The following is a 22,048-nucleotide window of genomic DNA, read 5'->3' as shown; positions in this document are numbered from 1 at the left end:
GGAAACTGTTAGACTAGCTTAGCACAAAGAGTAAGAACAAGGGGAAACTGTTAGACTAGCTTAGCAAAAGAGTAAGAACAGGGGGAAACTGTTAGACTAGCTTAGCACAAAGAGTAAGAACAGGGGGAAACTGTTAGACTAGCTTAGCACAAAGAGTAAGAACAGGGGGGGAACTGTCAGACTAGCTTAGCAAAAGAGTAAGAACAAGGGGAAACTGTTAGACTAGCTTAGCAAAAGAGTAAGAACAAGGGGAAACTGTTAGACTAGCTTAGCACAAAGAGTAAGAACAAGGGGAAACTGTTAGACTAGCTTAACAGAAACAGTAAGAACAAGGGGAAACGGTTAGACTAGCTTAGCACAAAGAGTAAGAACAAGGGGAAACTGTTAGACTAGCTTAGCACAAAGAGTAAGAACAAGGGGAAACTGTTAGACTAGCTTAGCACAAAGAGTAAGAACAGGGGAAACTGTTAGACTAGCTTAGCACAAAGAGTAAGAACAGGGGGAAACTGTTAGACTAGCTTAGCACAAAGAGTAAGAACAGGGGGAAACTGTCAGACTAGCTTAGCAAAAGAGTAAGAACAAGGGGAAACTGTTAGACTAGCTTAGCAAAAGAGTAAGAACAGGGGGGAAACTGTTAGACTAGCTTAGCACAAAGAGTAAGAACAGGGGGAAACTGTCAGACTAGCTTAGCAAAAGAGTAAGAACAGGGGGGAAACTGTTAGACTAACTTAGCACAAAGAGTAAGAACAAGGGGAAACTGTTAGACTAGCTTAGCACAAAGAGTAAGAACAAGGGGAAACTGTTAGACTAGCTTAGCACAAAGAGTAAGAACAAGGGGAAACTGTTGGACTAGCTTAGCACAAAGAGTAAGAACAGGGGAGAAACTGTTAGACTAGCTTAGCAAAAGAGTAAGAACAAGGGGAAACTGTTAGACTAGCTTAGCACAAAGAGTAAGAACAAGGGGAAACTGTTAGACTAGCTTAGCACAAAGAGTAAGAACAGGGGGAAACTGTTAGACTAGCTTAGCACAAAGAGTAAGAACAAGGGGAAACTGTTAGACTAGCTTAGCACAAAGAGTAAGAACAAGGTGAAACTGTTAGACTAGCTTAGCACAAAGAGTAAGAACAGGGGGAAACTGTTAGACTAGCTTAGCACAAAGAGTAAGAACAAGGGGAAACTGTTAGACTAGCTTAGCACAAAGAGTAAGAACAGGGGGAAACTGTTAGACTAGCTTAACAGAAACAGTAAGAACAAGGGGAAACTGTTAGACTAGCTTAGCACAAAGAGTAAGAACAAGGGGAAACTGTTAGACTAGCTTAGCACAAAGAGTAAGAACAAGGGGAAACTGTTAGACTAACTTAGCACAAAGAGTAAGAACAAGGGGAAACTGTTAGACTAGCTTAGCACAAAGAATAAGAACAAGGGGAAACTGTTAGACTAACTTAGCACAAAGAGTAAGAACAAGGGGAAACTGTTAGACTAACTTAGCACAAAGAATAAGAACAAGGGGAAACTGTTAGACTAACTTAGCACAAAGAGTAAGAACAAGGGGAAACTGTTAGACTAGCTTAGCACAAAGAGTAAGAACAAGGGGAAACTGTTAGACTAGCTTAGCAAAAGAGTAAGAACAAGGGGAAACTGTTAGACTAGCTTAGCACAAAGAGTAAGAACAAGGGGAAACTGTTAGACTAGCTTAGCACAAAGAGTAAGAACAGGGGGAAACTGTTAGACTAACTTAGCACAAAGAGTAAGAACAAGGGGAAACTGTTAGACTAACTTAGCACAAAGAGTAAGAACAAGGGGAAACTGTTAGACTAACTTAGCACAAGGAGTAAGAACAGGGGGAAAACTGTTAGACTAGCTTAGCAAAAGAGTAAGAACAAGGGAAAACTGTTAGACTAGCTTAGCACAAAGACTAAGAACAGGGGGAAACTGTTAGACTAGCTTAGCAAAAGAGTAAGAACAGGGGGAAAACTGTTAGACTAGCTTAGCAAAAGTGTAAGAACAAGGGGAAACTGTTAGACTAGCTTAGCACAAAGAGTAAGAACAAGGGGAAACTGTTAGACTAGCTTAGCACAAAGAGTAAGAACAAGGGGAAACTGTTAGACTAGCTTAGCACAAAGAGTAAGAACAGGGGGAAACTGTTAGACTAGCTTAGCACAAAGAGTAAGAACAGGGGGAAACTGTTAGACTAGCTTAGCACAAAGAGTAAGAACAGGGGGAAACTGTTAGACTAGCTTAGCACAAAGAGTAAGAACAAGGGGAAACTGTTAGACTAGCTTAGCACAAAGAGTAAGAACAGGGGGAAACTGTTAGACTAGCTTAGCACAAAGAGTAAGAACAAGGGGAAACTGTTAGACTAACTTAGCAGAAACAGTAAGAACAAGGGGAAACTGTCAGACTAGCTTAGCACAAAGAGCAAGAACAGGGGGAAACTGTTAGACTAGCTTAGCACAAAGAGTAAGAACAAGGGGAAACTGTTAGACTAGCTTAGCACAAAGAGTAAGAACAGGGGGAAACTGTTAGACTAGCTTAGCACAAAGAGTAAGAACAGGGGGAAACTGTCAGACTAGCTTAGCAAAAGAGTAAGAACAGGGGGAAACTGTTAGACTAGCTTAGCACAAAGAGTAAGAACAAGGGAAACTGTTAGACTAGCTTAGCACAAAGAGTAAGAACAGGGGGAAACTGTCAGACTAGCTTAGCAAAAGAGTAAGAACAGGGGGAAACTGTTAGACTAGCTTAGCACAAAGAGTAAGAACAAGGGGAAACTGTTAGACTAGCTTAACAGAAACAGTAAGAACAAGGGGAAACTGTTAGACTAGCTTAGCACAAAGAGTAAGAACAGGGGGAAACTGTCAGACTAGCTTAGCAAAAGAGTAAGAACAGGGGGAAAACTGTTAGACTAGCTTAGCACAAAGAGTAAGAACAGGGGGAAACTGTTAGACTAGCTTAGCACAAAGAGTAAGAACAAGGGGAAACTGTTAGACTAGCTTAGCACAAAGAGTAAGAACAAGGGGAAACGGTTAGACTAGCTTAGCACAAAGAGTAAGAACAGGGGGGAAACTGTTAGACTAACTTAACACAAAGAGTAAGAACAGGGGGAAACTGTTAGACTAGCTTAGCACAAAGAGTAAGAACAAGGGGAAACTGTTAGACTAGCTTAGCACAAAGAGTAAGAACAAGGGGAAACTGTTAGACTAGCTTAGCACAAAGAGTAAGAACAAGGGGAAACTGTTAGACTAGCTTAGCACAAAGAGTAAGAACAAGGGGAAACTGTTAGACTAGCTTAGCACAAAGAGTAAGAACAGGGGGAAACTGTTAGACTAGCTTAGCACAAAGAGTAAGAACAGGGGGAAACTGTTAGACTAGCTTAGTAAAAAGAGTAAGAACAAGGGGAAACTGTCAGACTAGCTTAGCACAAAGAGTAAGAACAAGGGGAAACTGTTAGACTAGCTTAGCACAAAGAGTAAGAACAAGGGGAAACTGTTAGACTAGCTTAGCACAAAGAGTAAGAACAAGGGGAAACTGTTAGACTAGCTTAGCACAAAGAGTAAGAACAGGGGAAACTGTTAGACTAGCTTAGCACAAAGAGTAAGAACAAGGGGAAACTGTTAGACTAGCTTAGCACAAAGAGTAAGAACAGGGGGAAACTGTTAGACTAGCTTAGCACAAAGAGTAAGAACAAGGGGAAACTGTTAGACTAGCTTAGCACAAAGAGTAAGAACAGGGGGAAACTGTTAGACTAGCTTAGCACAAAGAGTAAGAACAGGGGGAAACTGTCAGACTAGCTTAGCAAAAGAGTAAGAACAGGGGAAACTGTTAGACTAGCTTAGCACAAAGAGTAAGAACAAGGGGAAACTGTTAGACTAGCTTAGCACAAAGAGTAAGAACAGGGGGAAACTGTCAGACTAGCTTAGCAAAAGAGTAAGAACAGGGGGGAAACTGTTAGACTAGCTTAGCACAAAGAGTAAGAACAAGGGGAAACTGTTAGACTAGCTTAACAGAAACAGTAAGAACAAGGGGAAACTGTTAGACTAGCTTAGCACAAAGAGTAAGAACAGGGGGAAACTGTCAGACTAGCTTAGCAAAAGAGTAAGAACAGGGGGAAAACTGTTAGACTAGCTTAGCACAAAGAGTAAGAACAGGGGGAAACTGTTAGACTAGCTTAGCACAAAGAGTAAGAACAAGGGGAAACTGTTAGACTAGCTTAGCACAAAGAGTAAGAACAAGGGGAAACGGTTAGACTAGCTTAGCACAAAGAGTAAGAACAGGGGGGAAACTGTTAGACTAACTTAACACAAAGAGTAAGAACAGGGGGAAACTGTTAGACTAGCTTAGCACAAAGAGTAAGAACAAGGACTGTAGACTAGCTTAGCACAAAGAGTAAGAACAAGGGGAAACTGTTAGACTAGCTTAGCACAAAGAGTAAGAACAAGGGGAAACTGTTAGACTAGCTTAGCACAAAGAGTAAGAACAAGGGGAAACTGTTAGACTAGCTTAGCACAAAGAGTAAGAACAGGGGGAAACTGTTAGACTAGCTTAGTAAAAAGAGTAAGAACAAGGGGAAACTGTCAGACTAGCTTAGCACAAAGAGTAAGAACAAGGGGAAACTGTTAGACTAGCTTAGCACAAAGAGTAAGAACAAGGGGAAACTGTTAGACTAGCTTAGCACAAAGAGTAAGAACAAGGGGAAACTGTTAGACTAGCTTAGCACAAAGAGTAAGAACAGGGGAAACTGTTAGACTAGCTTAGCACAAAGAGTAAGAACAAGGGGAAACTGTTAGACTAGCTTAGCACAAAGAGTAAGAACAGGGGGAAACTGTTAGACTAGCTTAGCACAAAGAGTAAGAACAAGGGGAAACTGTTAGACTAACTTAGCACAAACAGTAAGAACAAGGGGAAACTGTTAGACTAGCTTAGCAGAAACAGTAAGAACAAGGGGAAACTCAAACTCATAAAACTCAAACGAAAGAAAGTTTCAAGTCAGGCAGTTTAGGCAGAACTAAAATAACCAGATTTGTTAGTGGAGTTCATCTGGTCCTGGGACCAGGTCTACAGATGTTTGTGGTTTTGTGTTCCATAAAAACCTGGTTGAACTGGATCAAACTGAACTAAGGATACTGTTAGAACACAGATTAGCACTTCATCTCCCATCATGCAGCAGCTCAGACAGCGGCTCAGCTTGTTACAGGAACTCACCGCCCTGTTTGTTCACTTAATGAATTGTTTCTGCAATTAAGTGGTGACGCACAAACGCAGCCTCACATCCTGTCGCACACACAGTCGTCAGTGAGTCTGTGTCAGTTTCTGTGTTTGTGTTGTGATGCAGTCGATACGCCGAGACACACACTCCACCCTCACAGCAGACTAAACACTGAGACTCCGACTGGCTCCAGCAGGGAGGGTGGGTGGGGGGTCAGATTCCTGTGAGGTGACGCCGACCCCCCACCCCCTCTCTCTGAATTTAGGACCTTCACAGAGCTGCAGCCTGGCCCACAATGTGATTCACCTCTGTCTGGATCATACCTGATACCATCAGTAGGGATCAGGATTAGGACACAGTGGGCCCTGTCCAGAGGTGGGTAGAGTAGCCAAACATTGTACTCAAGTAAGAGATGCTGTACTTCAAAATAATATTTCTCAAGTAGAAGTAAAAACTATGGTGCAATAAAACTACTCATAGAAGTACATTTTTTTCAAAAAGTTACTCAAGTACATGTAACGGAGTAATTGTAACGCGTTACTACCCACCTCTGGCCCTGACCCAGGGTCCAGTCCTGTTAGAATTTTGATCTTTTCTGAGGCTGTAAATAAAATCACATCTAGTGTTTTACAGTGAATGTTTCAGGTCGGGCGTAACTTACCTGTCAGGGTCAAGGAGCAGTTTAAGAGCATCCACACTAACACTACAGTTCAGTGTGAAGCTTAACCTACTACAGCTCTGACATTTATTGGTTACTGACTTTGGACACAGTCAGCTTGGTCCTGCTGTGACGAACAGTCAGAGACGGAGACGACTGCTTTTAGATGAGTCATAAAAAATAAAACTTAACGACAGGAGGTTGTTTGTATGTGGAACCAAAGCCTGGCTTCAACCAAACACAAACCCCATCTGAATTTAGAATGTGTTCTTTGTCATCTTAGTGAATCAGGTCCTGTCTATATGCATGTTCCGACTAGTAGAGCTGTACTGGAGGTGAAGGATCTGTGAACACCAGGACCCGGGTCAGACTCCCTGAGTAGAGGATCTAAAACATCACCGACATTGTGAATTCTCCTGAACAGTGAGTTCATGTGACGCTGACTGCATCATGTTCTGAACTTAGTCTAGGAACCACAGGCAGGGAAACTGCTGTGACTTAGTGGATGTGACGTTGGGACATTGGATTAATGGAGAACACTCGGAGCCTGAGGCGTCGCGCTGCAGCTCCTCTCAGCAAACGCCTGAGCGCTTCTTTATCTATGTGTGTCAGACTGGTCCTCTGCTGCACGGCCACTTGTTCCTGGGCTTGGTCTTCATCCTGCTCAGGAAGATCAGCAGAAAATCAAAAATAACCTGACTGAGATCACATGTCTGGACTAGACGAGTCCTAATCCCAGAAGAATCATTCCTATGTTACCACCAATATACTCTGAAGGCCACTTGTCCCCAACAGTGCAGCTGATGGCCAATATATAACGTTACTGTGATGCAGACGTGGTCATTGTTTCTCTTTGTACATCCGATAAAAAAAAACTGAGCCACATATCTTATGAAGTAATGGTAATGGTGGATGACAAACACTTTGTAGTGTCCCTGAAGGCCTCAGCAGCGCTGCTGTCAGAGATGCTGCTTGGTTTAACTGGCTCGTGTGTATCGTAGATCCACTCATGATAAGCTATGAAATATCTGATAAATGGGAGCTGCTGTTGAAAAACGGCACCTCCAGGAGCCTTGGGGAGACGCAGGATGTTTGTTCTTCGGAGAGTCTGTCAATGGGTATTTCGATGAATCTGTTCTTATTGATGAGTTTGATCATATTTGAGTCTGAATTTATGTTTCAGTTTTAGTTTGAATAAGTGATTTAAAACTCAAAAAACTAAGCTGTGTCCTTCACTGAGGCCTGTTTGGATCTAAATAAAGGATCCTGTATAGTCCAGAAACCTCCTGAGTGTAAACACTGTGACCTGAACCATCACTGGTGCAAAGCTGCATCAAAAACTGACCCGGTGTCTGTGCAGGTCTGCAGTCGGAGGACAGAGAGTGTGCCTTCGCCGACCACCCGCAGGACCAGGAGCCTCTGAATGGACCCACCAACGACCTGCGAGGAGCGGTACAGGAGAATGGGACAATCCGCTGCAGCTACGGCTCCCGCTGCTATGGACTGTGGGAGAAACGAGCAGACGGTGAAATACACCTGGTGAAGCAAGGTGAGACATGCAGACACACTCTGGATCAGATCTGAAACTGCTGTGTTAGCTCCACATTAACGTCATCGGACAAACTCTGAACAGAAAGTCCAGTAATGAACCAACTGGACTCTGACCACAGATTGACTCTGCTCCTTACTCTGTGAATCAGCTTACAAACTTCAGCTTCGCAGTAACAGCGGCAGTAGCTGAGGGCAACTGCTCATCCTGACTCTAATGTATTTTCTCTGCAGGTTGTTGGACTCACATTGGCGACCAACAGGAGTGTCATGGCGACCGTTGCCTGGTGACGATCCAGAACAGTAGCTACAGATTCTGCTGCTGCAGCAGAGACCTCTGCAACGCCAACTACACCGAGCCCCCCACCGCCGCCAACACCCCCGCCCTCAGACTGATGAAACCCAATGGACGGGACGAGCGACAGACAGGTGAGACGTCAGTCATGTGACGGTGAAGCCGCAGATTGGACCAAAGACATGATCGCTTTTTGACTCTTACTAACAGACTGTTGACTCCTGCTATGTTTTTTCGGTGCTGGTGCCACACGCCAGGTTGTGGAACTACACTTCCCATGATGCTTTGTTAGTAAATATCTAAATCCTCAGTTTGTTCCTGATGAACTGAGGAGAACGTAAAGCTTCTCAGGCAGGTTCTGGTCTCAGTGGGGTCCAGTCTTTCTGCTGGGGGTGAAATTAAACCTTTATTGGTCCACGAGTCATGTGGACTAATTCTTGTTCAGTCTTCTGTTTGAGGGTTCAGACCTGGTTTTAGGTTTCAGTCGCGGTGATGTTATTGATGACATCATCATTCCACAGATAACCATTCACTGAGGCGGGAGGAGACAGCACTCATCGCCTTGGCAACTGTTGCCATAGCAGCCATTCTTGTCATGGCAATGTTCCTGGGATACAGGATGATGAAAGGTACGCGAGCGCACACACACACACGCGTACACACACACTGGATTATTAAGAAATGTGATTAACAGACTGTGTGTGTTTGTCCAGGCAAGCAGAAACTCAGTCTTTCTGCTCTGGATGTGATGGAGGCAGCTAACTGTGAATCTGCCGTCGACCTGGAGAATCTCAAACTGCTCGAGGTAACGGATTGGCTGTTCAGCTTAGCCAATCACTCTATGAGAAGAGAAATCGAGTCCAGTGATGTTAACTTCTTAACAGACACATTCTGGATTAGAAGTAGTTATAAACCACTAAAGGGACCCAAGAGGCAGTGTAAGATGTGTTCGATATGTATGAATCATATTTTGAAAAAAGAGAGACCAATCCAAGAGGGGCCCGAAAACAGCCAGATCCGACCTGAAGAGACCAAAGGAGCATTAGACCTTATCCAAGGTGAAGTCGACCCAAATAGAGTGGAAAGACAAACAGCAGCAGATTATTGCTCTTGCAGTTAATACATTTTCATTAGGTCATTTAGCAGACGCTTTTTTCCAAAGCGACTTACAAGGGTAGGCAGGGTAAGCATAAGGAGGTCTTGCCTAAGGACCACCACTGGAGGTAGTACACAGCTGGGATTCAAACCCCAGTCTCCCACATGGAAGGCGGTGATCTTACCACTACACTAATAATACTTGAGCCCTGAGGAACTCCACAAGTATCTAACGAAAGTCTCTGTCCTCTGTGGCAGCTGATTGGTCGGGGTCGTTACGGCACGGTGTATCGTGGCTGTCTTAACGAGCGCTATGTAGCCGTCAAACTCTTCAACTCGGCCAACCGGCAGAACTACACCACCGAGCGCTCCATCTACTGCCTGCCGCTGCTGCAGCAACACGACAACATTGCCCACTTCCTGGCAGCCGACGAGAGGACGACGGGCGACGGCCAGCTGGAGTTCATGATCCTCATGGAGTACTACCCTCATGTAAGAGCACTGCAGCCCTGTTATCCTTTCAGAGCTTCAGCATTCCTATTTATTGTGTGTTATGACCTGATAATATAAGGAAACCTCTGAAAATGAGATTTCCGGTCTGCAGTTTTTAATTAATACTTTGAATCTTCTGAGTTTTAAAACATTTATACAACAAATTAGTTTACATTTACATTTACATTTAGTCATTTAGCAGACGCTTTTATCCAAAGCGACTTACAAGTGAGGAACAAGGCAAGCAAACAAAATCTAAGTCAAGAAGAAACAACATCAAAGCAGAGTGCTATCGAAAAAGTGTTTCTGTTTCAAGAGATGTTAGAAAGAAAGGGTAGAATTTTTTTTTTTTTTTTTTTTTTTTTTTTAAGTGCAAAGGAAGATGCGGAAGAGTTCTGTTTTCAGCAGTTTTTTAAAGATTGCAAGTGAGGTGGCTGAGCGTGCAGAGATAGGCAGCTCATTCCACCATCTTGGGATCACTGAGCTGAACAGTTTTCCTTCGTGTCGACTGTGTGGTGCTGGTACCACCAGACGACGTTCCCTGGTTGAGCGCAGTGGACGGGAGGGGATGTAGTTGGATGTTTGTGTATTTTTTTACGAAATCTTAGTTCTAAAAACATATTTTACATTTTGCAAATTAATTTTCCACCTTTCAGACCCTTCAATTTCAATTCAATTTCAATTTTTTTTCAAGTTTTATTTGTATAGCGCCAATTTACAACAGAAGTTATCTCACAAGGCACGTTTAAGGCCTTACAGAGTATAATTATACACAAAATGATATAGAAAACCCAACAATCCCATAGTGAAGAGGAAGAAACCTCCAGCAGAGCCAGGCTCATAGTGGGCGGCCATCTGGCTCGACCGGTTGGGGTGATTGGAAAGAGGAGAGAGAAAAGAACATCAGGCAATAAGACAACAACAAGCAGCAAGAACATTGGGCAGGTCAACTGGATTCTGGAGATGTACAGCTCCAGGCCGAGGATACCTGCAGAAAAGCACAGAGAGAGGGAGACAGAGAGGAGGAAACACAACTACAGGAGAGAGAAGACACAAAGTTAATGACATGAAATGGTAGAATTTAAATGGATAGAGGAAAAAGGAGAGAGGAGAGGAGCTAGGTGTATCAGTAGAGGTCCCCCAGCAGACTAACCTATAGCAGCAGAACTAAGAGATGGTTCAGAGTCACCTGATCCATCTCTAACTATAAGCTTTATAAAAAAGGAAAGTTTGAAGTCTAGTCTTAAATGTAGAGAGGGTGTCTGCCTCCAGAAGCTGAACTGGGAGCTGGTTCCACAGGAGAGGGGCTTGATAGCTAAAGGCTCTGCCTCCCATTCTACATTTGGGAACTCTAGGAACCACAAGTAAACCTGCAGTCTGAGAACGTAGAGTTCTGCTTGGAAAATATGGAACTATGAGTTCTTTAAGATAAGATGGAGCCTGATTATTAAGGGATTTATAAGTGAGGAGAAGAATTTTAAATTCAATTCTGGATTTTACAGGGAGCCAATGGAGAGAAGCTAACGTAGGAGAAATATGATCTCTCTTGCTAATTCCAGTCAGAACTCTGGCTGCAGCATTTTGGATTAACTGGAGGCTTTTTAATGAGTTATTAGGAAAACTATTAATAATGAATTACAATAGTCCAGTCTGGAAGTAACAAATGCATGGACTAGTTTTTCAGCATCACTTTGGGACAGGATGCTCCTAATTTTAGCAATGTTTCTCAGGTGAGAAAAGGCAGTTCTAGAGATTTCTTTGATGTATGAAGTGAAGGAGATATCCTGATCAAAGATAACTCTGAGATTTCTTACAGTATTACTTGAGGCCAAGACTAAGTCATCAAGGGTGAGTACGTGATTAGACATAGTGTCTCAGATATTTTTTTAGGCCCAAACAAAATAACCTCTGTCTTGTGTGGATTTAGGAGAAGGAAATTGGAGGACATCCAGGCCTTTATGTCTTTTAGGCATGCTTGAAGTTTGACTAATTAATTTGTAATATTGCCTAAGGGGGACATATATAAAGTGAAAAGAATCGGTCCAAGCACAGATCCCTGTGGAACTCCGTAGCTGACTTTGCTGTGCATTGAAGACTCATCATTAACATGTACAAACTGAAATATATCTGATAGATACGATTTAAACCACTCTAGTGCTGTTCCTTTGATTCCAATGACATGTTCCAGTCTGAGGTTCCAGACCTCACAACACAAGAAATTTAAAAATTTGGAGTATTATGAACGGTCCTTAAGTAACACAAGTGTATGTTACAACTCTCACGCCAGAAGTGCTGTTCACTAAAACTATGAATTTAGTTTTAAGTTGGTTAAAGTTAGTTGTACAAACACAGAGCAACTGAATAACAAGTCAGCGTTGACAACAGGAAGTGATGCAATACGCCTACCGTAGGAGGAGCAGCCAAGCAGCCAATTCACAGTCTCCTTAGAGTCTCCTCCACAAAGTTTTAATGAGACACAATGAGATTCGGATTCCAACTCGTAATAACCAGTCTTGTTTAAGACTTGATTATTACTGTTTTCCCTGTCGGTGAAGATTCTCAGTCGTCCAGGTGAAGTTATCTGGAAGTTGAGTCATGGCAACTTTACTTCCTTTTATTAAGTCGAAATGTTTCACTACTCACACAAGTAGCTTCTTCAGTCTGAAGATAGTTGGTTAGAGACCACATATTTATGCTGCAGGTTTGGTTTCAGTCTGCCCCTTGGCCTGAATAGGCAGGTTGTGTCCAAGTCCTCCACCTCTGTTGAGGGGGGGTTGATTAGCACATGCAAGGCTTCCCTCACCCCTCTCTCAAACCACTTGTCCTCTTTGTCTAATATTTGAACATCACAGTGCTTAAACGACTCTTTGTCCAATACTTGAATGTCACAGTCCCTGAATGAGTGTCCTTTGTCCTTAAGATTAAGGTCCACAGCTGATTCAGGTCCTGAGGTGTTACTCCTCCTGTGTAGCGGCTGTTTGGTTTCTCCAATGTACAGCTCAGAGCATTCTTCACTGCACTGGACCGCATACATTATACTGCTCATTTTGAGAGTCCGGTCTTTAGGGTGGACGAGTTTCTGTCTAAGTGTGTTGGTGGGTGTTGGGCTCTGTGTTTTAGGAATCATCAGGACCCTGAACCATAGAGCACAAAACATCCCCACCTCTACAGAAGCCCATAAGAAGGAAGACAGAAAAGAACAAGGGAACAGTCGGAGTCCCAGGTCCAACGCAAAAACCTGGTCACTCCCTATGTGGCTGGGGTTTCAAAGAAGCTGAAAAGGGCTTTCAGAAAACACAGCATATCTGTCTACTTCAAACCCACCAACACTATTGTTTTCCTTGTGACCTGATCTTTAATAAATTCAGCTACGTTACCCGAGCTCCTCCTGATCCCCAGCAGAAGCAGCTCTTTACAGTTTCCTCCTGCACCTTTACTATGTATTTACATTTTCAGTTTAGTTGAACCATGATGTGCTGTAACAAGCTCTGCAGCCTGTAGGTGGCGCTGAAAGCAGCCGTCAGTCTGTCTGCAGCCTCAGTTCAGCTGTTTGTCATCAGTCTAGTTATTGTGCTGCAGACGGCGCCTTTGATTCTGCTTCCTGTCTGGAGATACTCTATATTTGTACTTTACATTCCTGAGGCCCCCACCCTAACAACTAAAGATCTACACTGACTCTGAAGTAAACCTGGTTCTAATCTGCACTCTGGAACCAGGTGTGAACCCTTGATGATATTAAACTAAATTCACAGTCAGACATGAACACACAGTAAATCACCGTCTGTCAGCTCCAGCTTCCTGTTTATAACCACAGTTTACACACAGTGTAGCGTCTGCTGCTTGTTTACTGTGTTCCTCTGAGGCCGTCTGCTCACTAACACACACACAACACATTAAGATTGGCTGGTTTCTGTACAGACACAGATGAGACAGTTAAATGTGAATGGATGGGAATGAAGATACGCCAGAGTCATGGTGTGATTTAAAAACACCTGTGATACCTGCAGTTACCTGCTCGATGCACCTGTCTCATCTGTTCCTGGCTGGTTGATCTCTAGAATAACACACACACAGAGCACCAGGGTGAATAAAGCCTGTTTCCTCTGGATTTAACATCCGGCTCACACTGGATGAATCTTTACATCACACATAAACAACAAAGCTGTTTAATTCACACAATGAGGAATCGGCTTCAGCAGGAGGTCACGCTGGAGAGTGATCACAAACAAACAACCATGAATCCAGTTTCTATCCTCTGTGTGTCCCTCAGGGCTGTCTGTCTCGTTACCTGTCTGTCCACACCGTCGACTGGTCGACCTGCTGTAGGATGACTCACGGTGTAACCAGGGGACTCGCCTTCCTCCACACCGAGCTCTTCAGAGCAGGTACTCTTGTCGCTGTCTCACCTGTGTGTCACATACATACACACATACATTTCTGTACATTTTTCACTGCAGTTTGCGGACGAGGGATCAGGAGTGAAGAGGCAGTACAGAGTCATCCTGTATTCAGACTCTACTGGACTGTTTGGACTTGGATTTTCTTATTAGCACAAACGCTCCAGTGTAGCAACACTGTCGCTCCCCATAAGGCATCACGGACACAAGGTGTTCTTTATACACAGGCATTTATTAGACGCACTTCAGCATGCCGTGAGAACTGAATAAAAGACACATAAATACATACAAAAGACATTTCTTAAGGGATATAAAACACAAATAAATAAAATAGCACAATAAAATATAAACAACACAAATTGCACTTAAACAATTACTTAAAGATATAAAATGATATATTCACAAGTATTCAGTATTACAAACTTAAACTGAAACATTTGGCGTCATGTTAACATTTAGCAGCTTCAAATATAATATAAAACCCAAAACAAAACATACCTCATTGGCCGCATCATCTCACAGGGAGGAAAATAAACTTGGAACCGAACTTTTCAACCTCAAAATCTTCACAAAAAAGTTGCGCAGTGCAGCGTGGCTCAGAACCCCATCTTCTAACTAGAACCCCATCCACGTGCAGTAGACTGTGTACCACAAAAACTAACCTGACGTTACCTAAACTGTCTAACATTGGTTCCCCAAGTGTCGTACTAACTTGATATTAATAATATATATTACTTTAAATTCCCTTCTTAAATGTATATATATATATATATATATATATATATATATATATATATATATATACATTATATAAACATTTAACAAAACAATCACAGATACTTGAACAGTATAACTGATGCTTCTTGACACACACACAGTAAACATGTCAGAGGCCAAACTGACCGTCTGCACGTGACAAAGATAATTAACCATCTCTCTCATGACAACACAGCAGTCAACATAACAACATAACATTTGCAACTAATGGATAAATACAAAGATGCTCAGAATAAAGTTGGAATCTTCCAGAGCCAGAGTCGGGTTTTAAGAATAAACTCAATAAATCAAAAACCTTAGACAGTCAACTGACCTTTCTACCAGTATAAACCATGTCCAGACTTCAATCTCCCAATATTCCAACCAAAGTTTCAAGATACTCTGACGTCTGACTTTCATCTCACAGTCGTCTTTTTATTCTTGAAATATGTGTTTCCTCCATAACTGGAAAACGATCTTGTTCAGATGGTTTCTTACAGATAATCACATAAACATGCAATTTATATTGAAATGTTCAAATGAAACGTGGCAGGAACAGAATGATGGTAACAGACTGGTCTGCGCTGTGTCCCCTCTCAGACCAGTATAAACCAGCTGTGGCCCACAGAGACGTGACCAGCAAGAATGTCCTGGTCCGGGCCGATCTGTCCTGTGTCCTTGCCGACTTCGGCCTGTCTATGACGCTGACAGGAAACCGTCACAGTCGCTATGGAGATGACGACACCATGGCCATATCTGAGGTGAGGTGGTGGTGGTGATGGTGACAATGATGGTGATGATGATGGTTGTGATAATGATGGTGGTGATGATGATGTTGATGATGATGGTGATGGGTAAAATAAGACAGCAGACTTTACAGGTGTGCATTTGCAGGTGGGGACGGTGCGGTACATGGCTCCAGAGGTTCTGGGTGGAGCTCTGAACCTCAGGGACTGTGAGGCAGCGCTGAAGCAGGTGGATGTTTACGCTCTGGGTCTGCTCTACTGGGAGAGCTTTAGAAGGTGCTGCGACCTGTTCCCAGGTAACACAACACAACAAACATACAGCACATATGTCAGACTGTGGCTACCAACCAAATGTCCTTCAAAATAAAAGCAACATCACTTTTATTTTAAAGGGAATTTGGTTGGCAGCCACATGTTAAATAAGACACAATATAAAATAAATATGTATATGAAAAAATACGAAAATTCTAAATAAAGTTCTGCAGCCTCTGATTCTCTGATTTCTAAGTGGCTTTGTTATTAATTGTGATGAACTGGTTTGACACATTTTTTCAATAGTTTCTGTCTCTTTATATTTCTTTATCTGTGTTCATTTAGGTGAAGCAGTCCCTGAGTACCAACTGGCATTTCAGACTGAGCTCGGGAACCATCCGAGGTTCGAGGAGATGCAGATTCTTGTTGTCAGAGAGAAATACAGACCCAGGTTCCCTGAAGCCTGGAAGGAGAACAGCCTGGTAAGTTCCTACCTGTCAGCACAGGTTCATCTCAATCATAGTCCAATTTTAGCATTGTGCTAAGGATCATCCATGAACCTCTGAATCTCCCCCATCTAACCCTGTGTTGATGTTAAGTCACTGTCCTTCTCCACGTAAAAGAATACAGTTCAGTCCTCGGCCCCTAAAAATAAGACATTTCCCTCCAAGTTGTCTCCTGAGAAACACATGGCCTAGAAAATATTTACTTTGTTAACTAGATAGTTTAAGGAAAACTTTACCTGACAGATTGAATGCAGAGCGTACAACTTCCTCTGAACGTGTACTTATGGTCTAGTTGTAATAATGTTTGTCTGCAGTAATCACGTACTGCAGTAATTAAGTAGTAACAAGTACTGTGTATTTGTTTTAGGCGTTGCGTTCCCTGAAGGAGACGATGGAGGACTGTTGGGATCAGGACGCCGAAGCTCGACTTACCGCTCAGTGTGCAGAGGAGAGACTGTCTGAACTCACACTGCTGACTACACACACTGCAGTGCAAAACTACAGGTACACACACACACTGCAATACACAACCACACGTACACACACACACACACACACACATATATACTGTAATGCCATACATTACAGGATTCCTGTGTCCCTCAGGAATCTGTCCAATGCACGGTGGCCCACTCAGGTGGGATCCGCCTCCTCCTACATTGAGGATTTGAATGTGGGAGTGGTCAAAAATCTCCAGGGAGACGGCCATCTGGCATCTGTCGCCAAGACAACAACAAGTGGAGCCGAAGGTGCTGAGAGGAACAGGAACTCCATCAACTATGAGCGGCAGCAGGCACAGGTAGAAGTTTAACAGGTGGTAAAGTGAAACTAATACAATAAGATCAACCTTTATTTGTCCCGCACTGGGGAAACAGCAGCAGAAATAACAGAAGAGATGACATTACTCATAAGTAGAACAATATGAAAGAACTGTATCTGTACAACTTTGTGCGTTAAATTATGCTATAATACTAAAACCTAAGAGATAAACAGAACAAAAGTAGTTCTGTGATGTGTTTCTACACTGGGAGCAGCTCTGGTTGTAAAGCCTAACAGCAGCAGGGAGAAAAGCCCTGTGATATATCTCCTTCAGACATTTAGGGGCTGCTCAAAGACGTCACTGTGTCATACAGGGGGTGGGACTCGTTCCTAAGCAAAGATCATAGCTTCTTGATACTGACTCGTTTCCCTGTCCACTAGGCTCGGCTGTCCAGTTCAGACAGCAGCGTGTCAACCACCACCGCTATGACACCTGCCACCACCCTCTGCCCTATCTCAGAGTCTGAACATGCCGGTGAGTCACATTCAGTCATGTATGTTAACACTGATGTTTCTGACCCACCACCAGTGAACATGGAGCAGGTACATACATCTGCACCTCAGTGTTGTGCATGAACACGCTAAAAGAGCCGACCACTGAACGCGCTTATATTTTTGAAGAACAGCGAACTGAACACTAGCGTCAACTTGTTCATCTTCTCTTGATGTGCGTCCACACACCGAAACTTCCAGCACTGCCTCATCTACCATCTTCAGTCGCAGTGCGAGGCGTTCAGAGACCGTATAGAGCAGGGGTCACTAACAGGCGGACCGTGGTCCGGATCCGGACCCAGACCCAGAAGCTGTCCCATACGGACCTGGAGCTACAGACCAAACCGAACGTTTCGATTCCAAATCTAGCGGGGCACCTTAATTTTAAACGGCGCAGCTATTTCGATCGTTACCGTAGTTATTTACTGGATGCGAGAACGCATTGGCCATTTGAATGCGAGTTAAACCGTCCCACGTGACTTCACTTAGCCAATCGATTCTGTGGATCACAGGCGGTAAAATTAACAACTCAACAGTAGATGAGAGAAAGTTCAAGTTGGAAAGGAATTAATAAAGAAAGACAGTGATAACAGAGAGACAGAGGAAAGATACAGACGACAGAGAGGAGAGAGATACAGACGACAGAGAGGAGAGAGACAGAGAGGAGAGAGACAGACGACAGAGAGGAGAGAGACAGAGAGGAGAGAGACAGACGACAGAGAGGAGAGAGACAGACGACAGAGAGGAGAGAGACAGACGACAGAGAGGAGAGAGACAGACGACAGAGAGGAGAGATACAGACGACAGAGAGGAGAGAGAGACAGACGACAGAGAGGAGAGAGACAGACGACAGAGAGGAGAGATACAGACGACAGAGAGGAGAGATACGAGAGGAGAGAGACAGACGACAGAGAGGAGAGAGACAGACGACGGAGAGGAGAGAGACAGAGAGGAGAGAGACAGACGACAGTAGAGAGAGAGAGAGACAGACGACAGAGAGGAGAGAGACAGAGAGGAGAGAGACAGACGACAGAGAGAGAGACAGAGAGAGAGAGACAGACACAGAAAGGAGAGAGAGACAGACGACAGAGAGGAGAGAGACAGACGACAGAGAGGAGAGAGACAGAGAGGAGAGAGACAGAGAGGAGAGAGACAGACGACAGAGAGGAGAGAGAGACAGACGACAGAGAGGAGAGATACAGACGACAGAGAGGAGAGAGACAGACGACAGAGAGGAGAGAGACAGACGACAGAGAGAGAGACAGACGACAGAGAGGAGAGAGACAGACGACAGAGAGGAGAGATACAGAGAGGAGAGAGACAGACGACAGAGAGGAGAGAGACGACAGAGAGGAGAGATACAGACGACAGAGAGGAGAGACAGACGAAAGAGAGGAGAGAGACAGACGACAGAGAGAGAGACAGACGACAGAGAGGAGAGATACAGACGACAGAGAGGAGAGAGACAGACGACAGAGAGGAGAGAGACAGACGACAGAGAGGAGATACAGACGACAGAGAGGAGAGAGAGACAGACGACAGAGAGGAGAGAGAGACAGACGACAGAGAGGAGAGAGACAGACGACAGAGAGGAGAGATACAGACGACAGAGAGGAGAGAGAGACAGAGAGGAGAGAGACAGACGACAGAGAGGAGAGAGACAGAGAGGAGAGAGACAGACGACAGAGAGGAGAGAGATACAGACGACAGAGAGGAGAGAGACAGACGACAGAGAGGAGAGAGACACACGACAGAGAGGAGAGAGACAGACGACAGAGAGGAGAGAGAGACAGACGACAGAGAGGAGAGAGACAGACGACAGAGAGGAGAGAGAGACAGACGACAGAGAGGAGAGAGACAGACGACAGAGAGGAGAGAGACACACGACAGAGAGGAGAGAGACAGACGACAGAGAGGAGAGAGAGACAGACGGAAAGCCTTTATTACAAAATATTCAGAGTAAACAAACCGACAAACAAAAACGTGCCACAGACCAAAACATCATGAACATAACATCAAACAACAAACTAAATAAGGACAGAGATAAATAAACACATCAGTAAATAGAGGGTTCAGCCTCTGGTGAAAATAAACTAATCCCTAAAGAACAGTGTTAAACACAAGATTGTCCTCCACGACAGAGCAGAGGACATCGTCGTAGCACCACTGCTGAACAAAACCCGGTAGATTGTTCATGAACTTATAGAACTTAAAATCCAGCCACAATCGGGCCCGAACCAAAGCCCGGAACACAGAGGTGACCTCCTGACCCTCCGCCTTCCTGGTCTTGTAAATAGCAAGTTTGGCCTGGCCGGACAAGAAGTTCAGCAGTTGCCACTTTGTGGCGTCCACTCTGCGGTACCCAGCCCCAAAGATAAAAACAGTCGTGGTCCAAGTTTCACTAAAACCCTCAAAAAGCACAGTCAACAACTCAAACAGCTCACGCAGCCGGTCACAGTCCATAAAACAGTGGAAAACAGTCTCCGGTAGACCACAGTGCACACAGGCGCAGGAAACCTCCGGATTGATCTTGCTGGTGAATGAATTCACAGCGATCGCCCCGTGTAAGATCCTCCACTGAAGATCGCCAGTTCTCTTGTTCAGGGGGGGCTTGTAGAGGACCCTCCATGTCGGGTGCAGACCAACAGCGTGGGACAACCTCCTCCTCCACACCGTGTCAGTCCTGACCCCCAGCTGGACCCTATTCAACTCCACAACACAGCAGGCGTACAGAATCTTCCCCGTGACGGTGTAGAGGTCAAAGCACCTGGTCGAGTCTCTAAAGTCCAAAGTAAAACCAAGTTCAGGAAATGGATCTCGCTCATCCGGACTCTCCACGCCACTGCAATAATCCTGCAGCATCTGCTGTTCATCAGCAGACAGTCTAGACAGAACCAGTCCCAAAATCCTCTCCGAAACCCGGGCCGATCACAGACCCAAAGCCGCGGCCACGGCCGGTGCGTTTCCCAGGTCAGGACCAGCCACGTGAACCAGGCGCTTCAGCGTTGTCAGGCCAGAAGAGAGCAGAGCAGGAGTCAGACCCGGGGTGGAGCCGTCGTGGACATCCAACCGGGCCCCGCACAGCAGGGGCTCAGCCAAGAGCCAGTGCAGGGAGACCGAAGGCTCCAGCCTCCTCCACCCGAACAGCCGCCAGGATCGAAAAACACTCCGATAAAACACAGGTAAAACTGAATCATCAAAACTAGTGGAGTCCATTAAAAACAGCGCAGAGTCCAGGTGAAGTGCGCCAGGCGTCTGTAGAATGGCAGAGGCCACGGGTCTCCAGACCACATCCTCAGGTCCAGAGAGAAACCTTTGGACAAACTGCAGTCTGAACGCGGACACTCTGCTGGACAAGTGGATCAGACCTTGCCCGCCTTGATCCTTGGGTAAAAACAAAACACACTGTGGCACCCAGTGAAGCCGGTCCCAGAAAAAATTCACAATGATGGTCTGTTGGCCAGAGCCTTGGACAGGATCTTATAATCCGTACAAAGCAGTGAGACGGGACGCCAGTTCTTAATGTCCTGAAGGTCACCAGTTTAAGAAGATCAACAGGGGGGTCCACACAGGCCAGGCGATGCCAGAGCCCACTGGCCACCAAGTTGTTGATCACCAGAGCCCTCCCCCTGTACGACATCTGTGGCAGTAGCCACCTCCACTTTTGTAACTTCCCCTCCACCTTCTCCACAACACCAGCCCAGTTCCTACTTACACTCTCTTCATTCCCCAAATGCACACCCAAGTATTTAAATCCCCCCCTCTGCCAGGTGAGACCCCCCGGTAGAGTGGGAAGCCCACCCCTCCACCTGCCGACAGCCAACGCTGCACTTTTGTGCCAGTTGACCTTAGCAGATGAGACATTGCCAAAAGCCGCAACTATATTTTCTAAAGTACGGATCTCTGTTTGTGACTTAACGAGAACGACAACATCATCTGCATAGGCCGACAGCACAGGGTGGGCCGTACAATTGGGTAAAACCAAACCACTAATGGAGGACCGGACCTGACATAAAAGAGGCTCTATGGACAGGGCGTACAACATCCCTGAGAGAGAGCAGCCCTGTCTGATGCCTCGTTGCACTTTAAAAGGAGCGCTCAGCTCACCATTGACCTTCAGTACACTCTCAATGTCCTGGTACAGAACCTGGATCATAGCAATCAAGCCAGGGCTGAGACCAAACCTCTCCAGAGTCTTCCAGAGATACGGGTGCTCAACTCGGTCGAAAGCTTTTTCTTGGTCCAGCGAAATCAGACCCAAGTCTATTCCCAATGAACCAGAGAGGTCCAAAACATCCCGAATTAAAGTCACATTGTCAGTGATTAACCTACCGGGCACACAGTAAGTCTGATCCCGATGGACCACCTGGTCCATCACCTCTCGCAGTCTGTTGGCCAGAGCCTTGGACAGGATCTTATAATCCGTACAAAGCAGTGAGACGGGACGCCAGTTCTTAATGTCCTGAAGGTCACCAGTCTTTGGCAGCAGAGTAAGAACCGCTCGTCTGCAGCTGAGGGGCAAAGAGTTCTCCGTTAAGCTTTCAGCAACAACACCGAGCAGATCTTGTCCCAGCTCAGGCCAAAAAGCCTTGAAGAACTCAACCGAGAGACCATCGAGCCCAGGAGCCCGCCCTCCCTTCATACTCTGTAAGGCCACAGACAGCTCCTGCAACGACAGAGGTTCGCCGAGCGTCACGTTAACCTCCTCAGAGGCCTGGGGAAGACCACCACAGAAAGTCTCATAGTGCACCAAGTCCTCAGTGTACTCACTGCTGTACAGGTCTCTGTA

At 44.9% G+C, this 22,048-nt stretch overlaps 1 protein-coding gene across 1 annotated transcript in view; it reads left to right on the top strand.

Annotated features, from left to right (window-relative positions):
* Positions 1-22,048, top strand: part of LOC113173199 (bone morphogenetic protein receptor type-2-like) — a 40,711-nt gene that overhangs the window by 3,468 nt on the left and 15,195 nt on the right. The window contains 12 exon segments of the mRNA XM_026376585.2: positions 7,222-7,410; positions 7,644-7,838; positions 8,226-8,333; positions 8,418-8,509; positions 9,058-9,291; positions 13,562-13,676; positions 15,045-15,205; positions 15,339-15,486; positions 15,788-15,924; positions 16,316-16,452; positions 16,555-16,747; positions 17,149-17,242. Of these exon segments, the coding sequence (XP_026232370.1) occupies positions 7,222-7,410; positions 7,644-7,838; positions 8,226-8,333; positions 8,418-8,509; positions 9,058-9,291; positions 13,562-13,676; positions 15,045-15,205; positions 15,339-15,486; positions 15,788-15,924; positions 16,316-16,452; positions 16,555-16,747; positions 17,149-17,242 (1,803 nt within the window).

The sequence above is a fragment of the Anabas testudineus genome, chromosome 21 (genome assembly GCF_900324465.2).
Source record: "Anabas testudineus chromosome 21, fAnaTes1.2, whole genome shotgun sequence".
Taxonomy (NCBI): Eukaryota; Metazoa; Chordata; class Actinopteri; order Anabantiformes; family Anabantidae; genus Anabas; species Anabas testudineus.
Note: the sequence above shows the minus strand (reverse complement) of the source record. Positions and strands in the feature narration are given on the sequence as shown.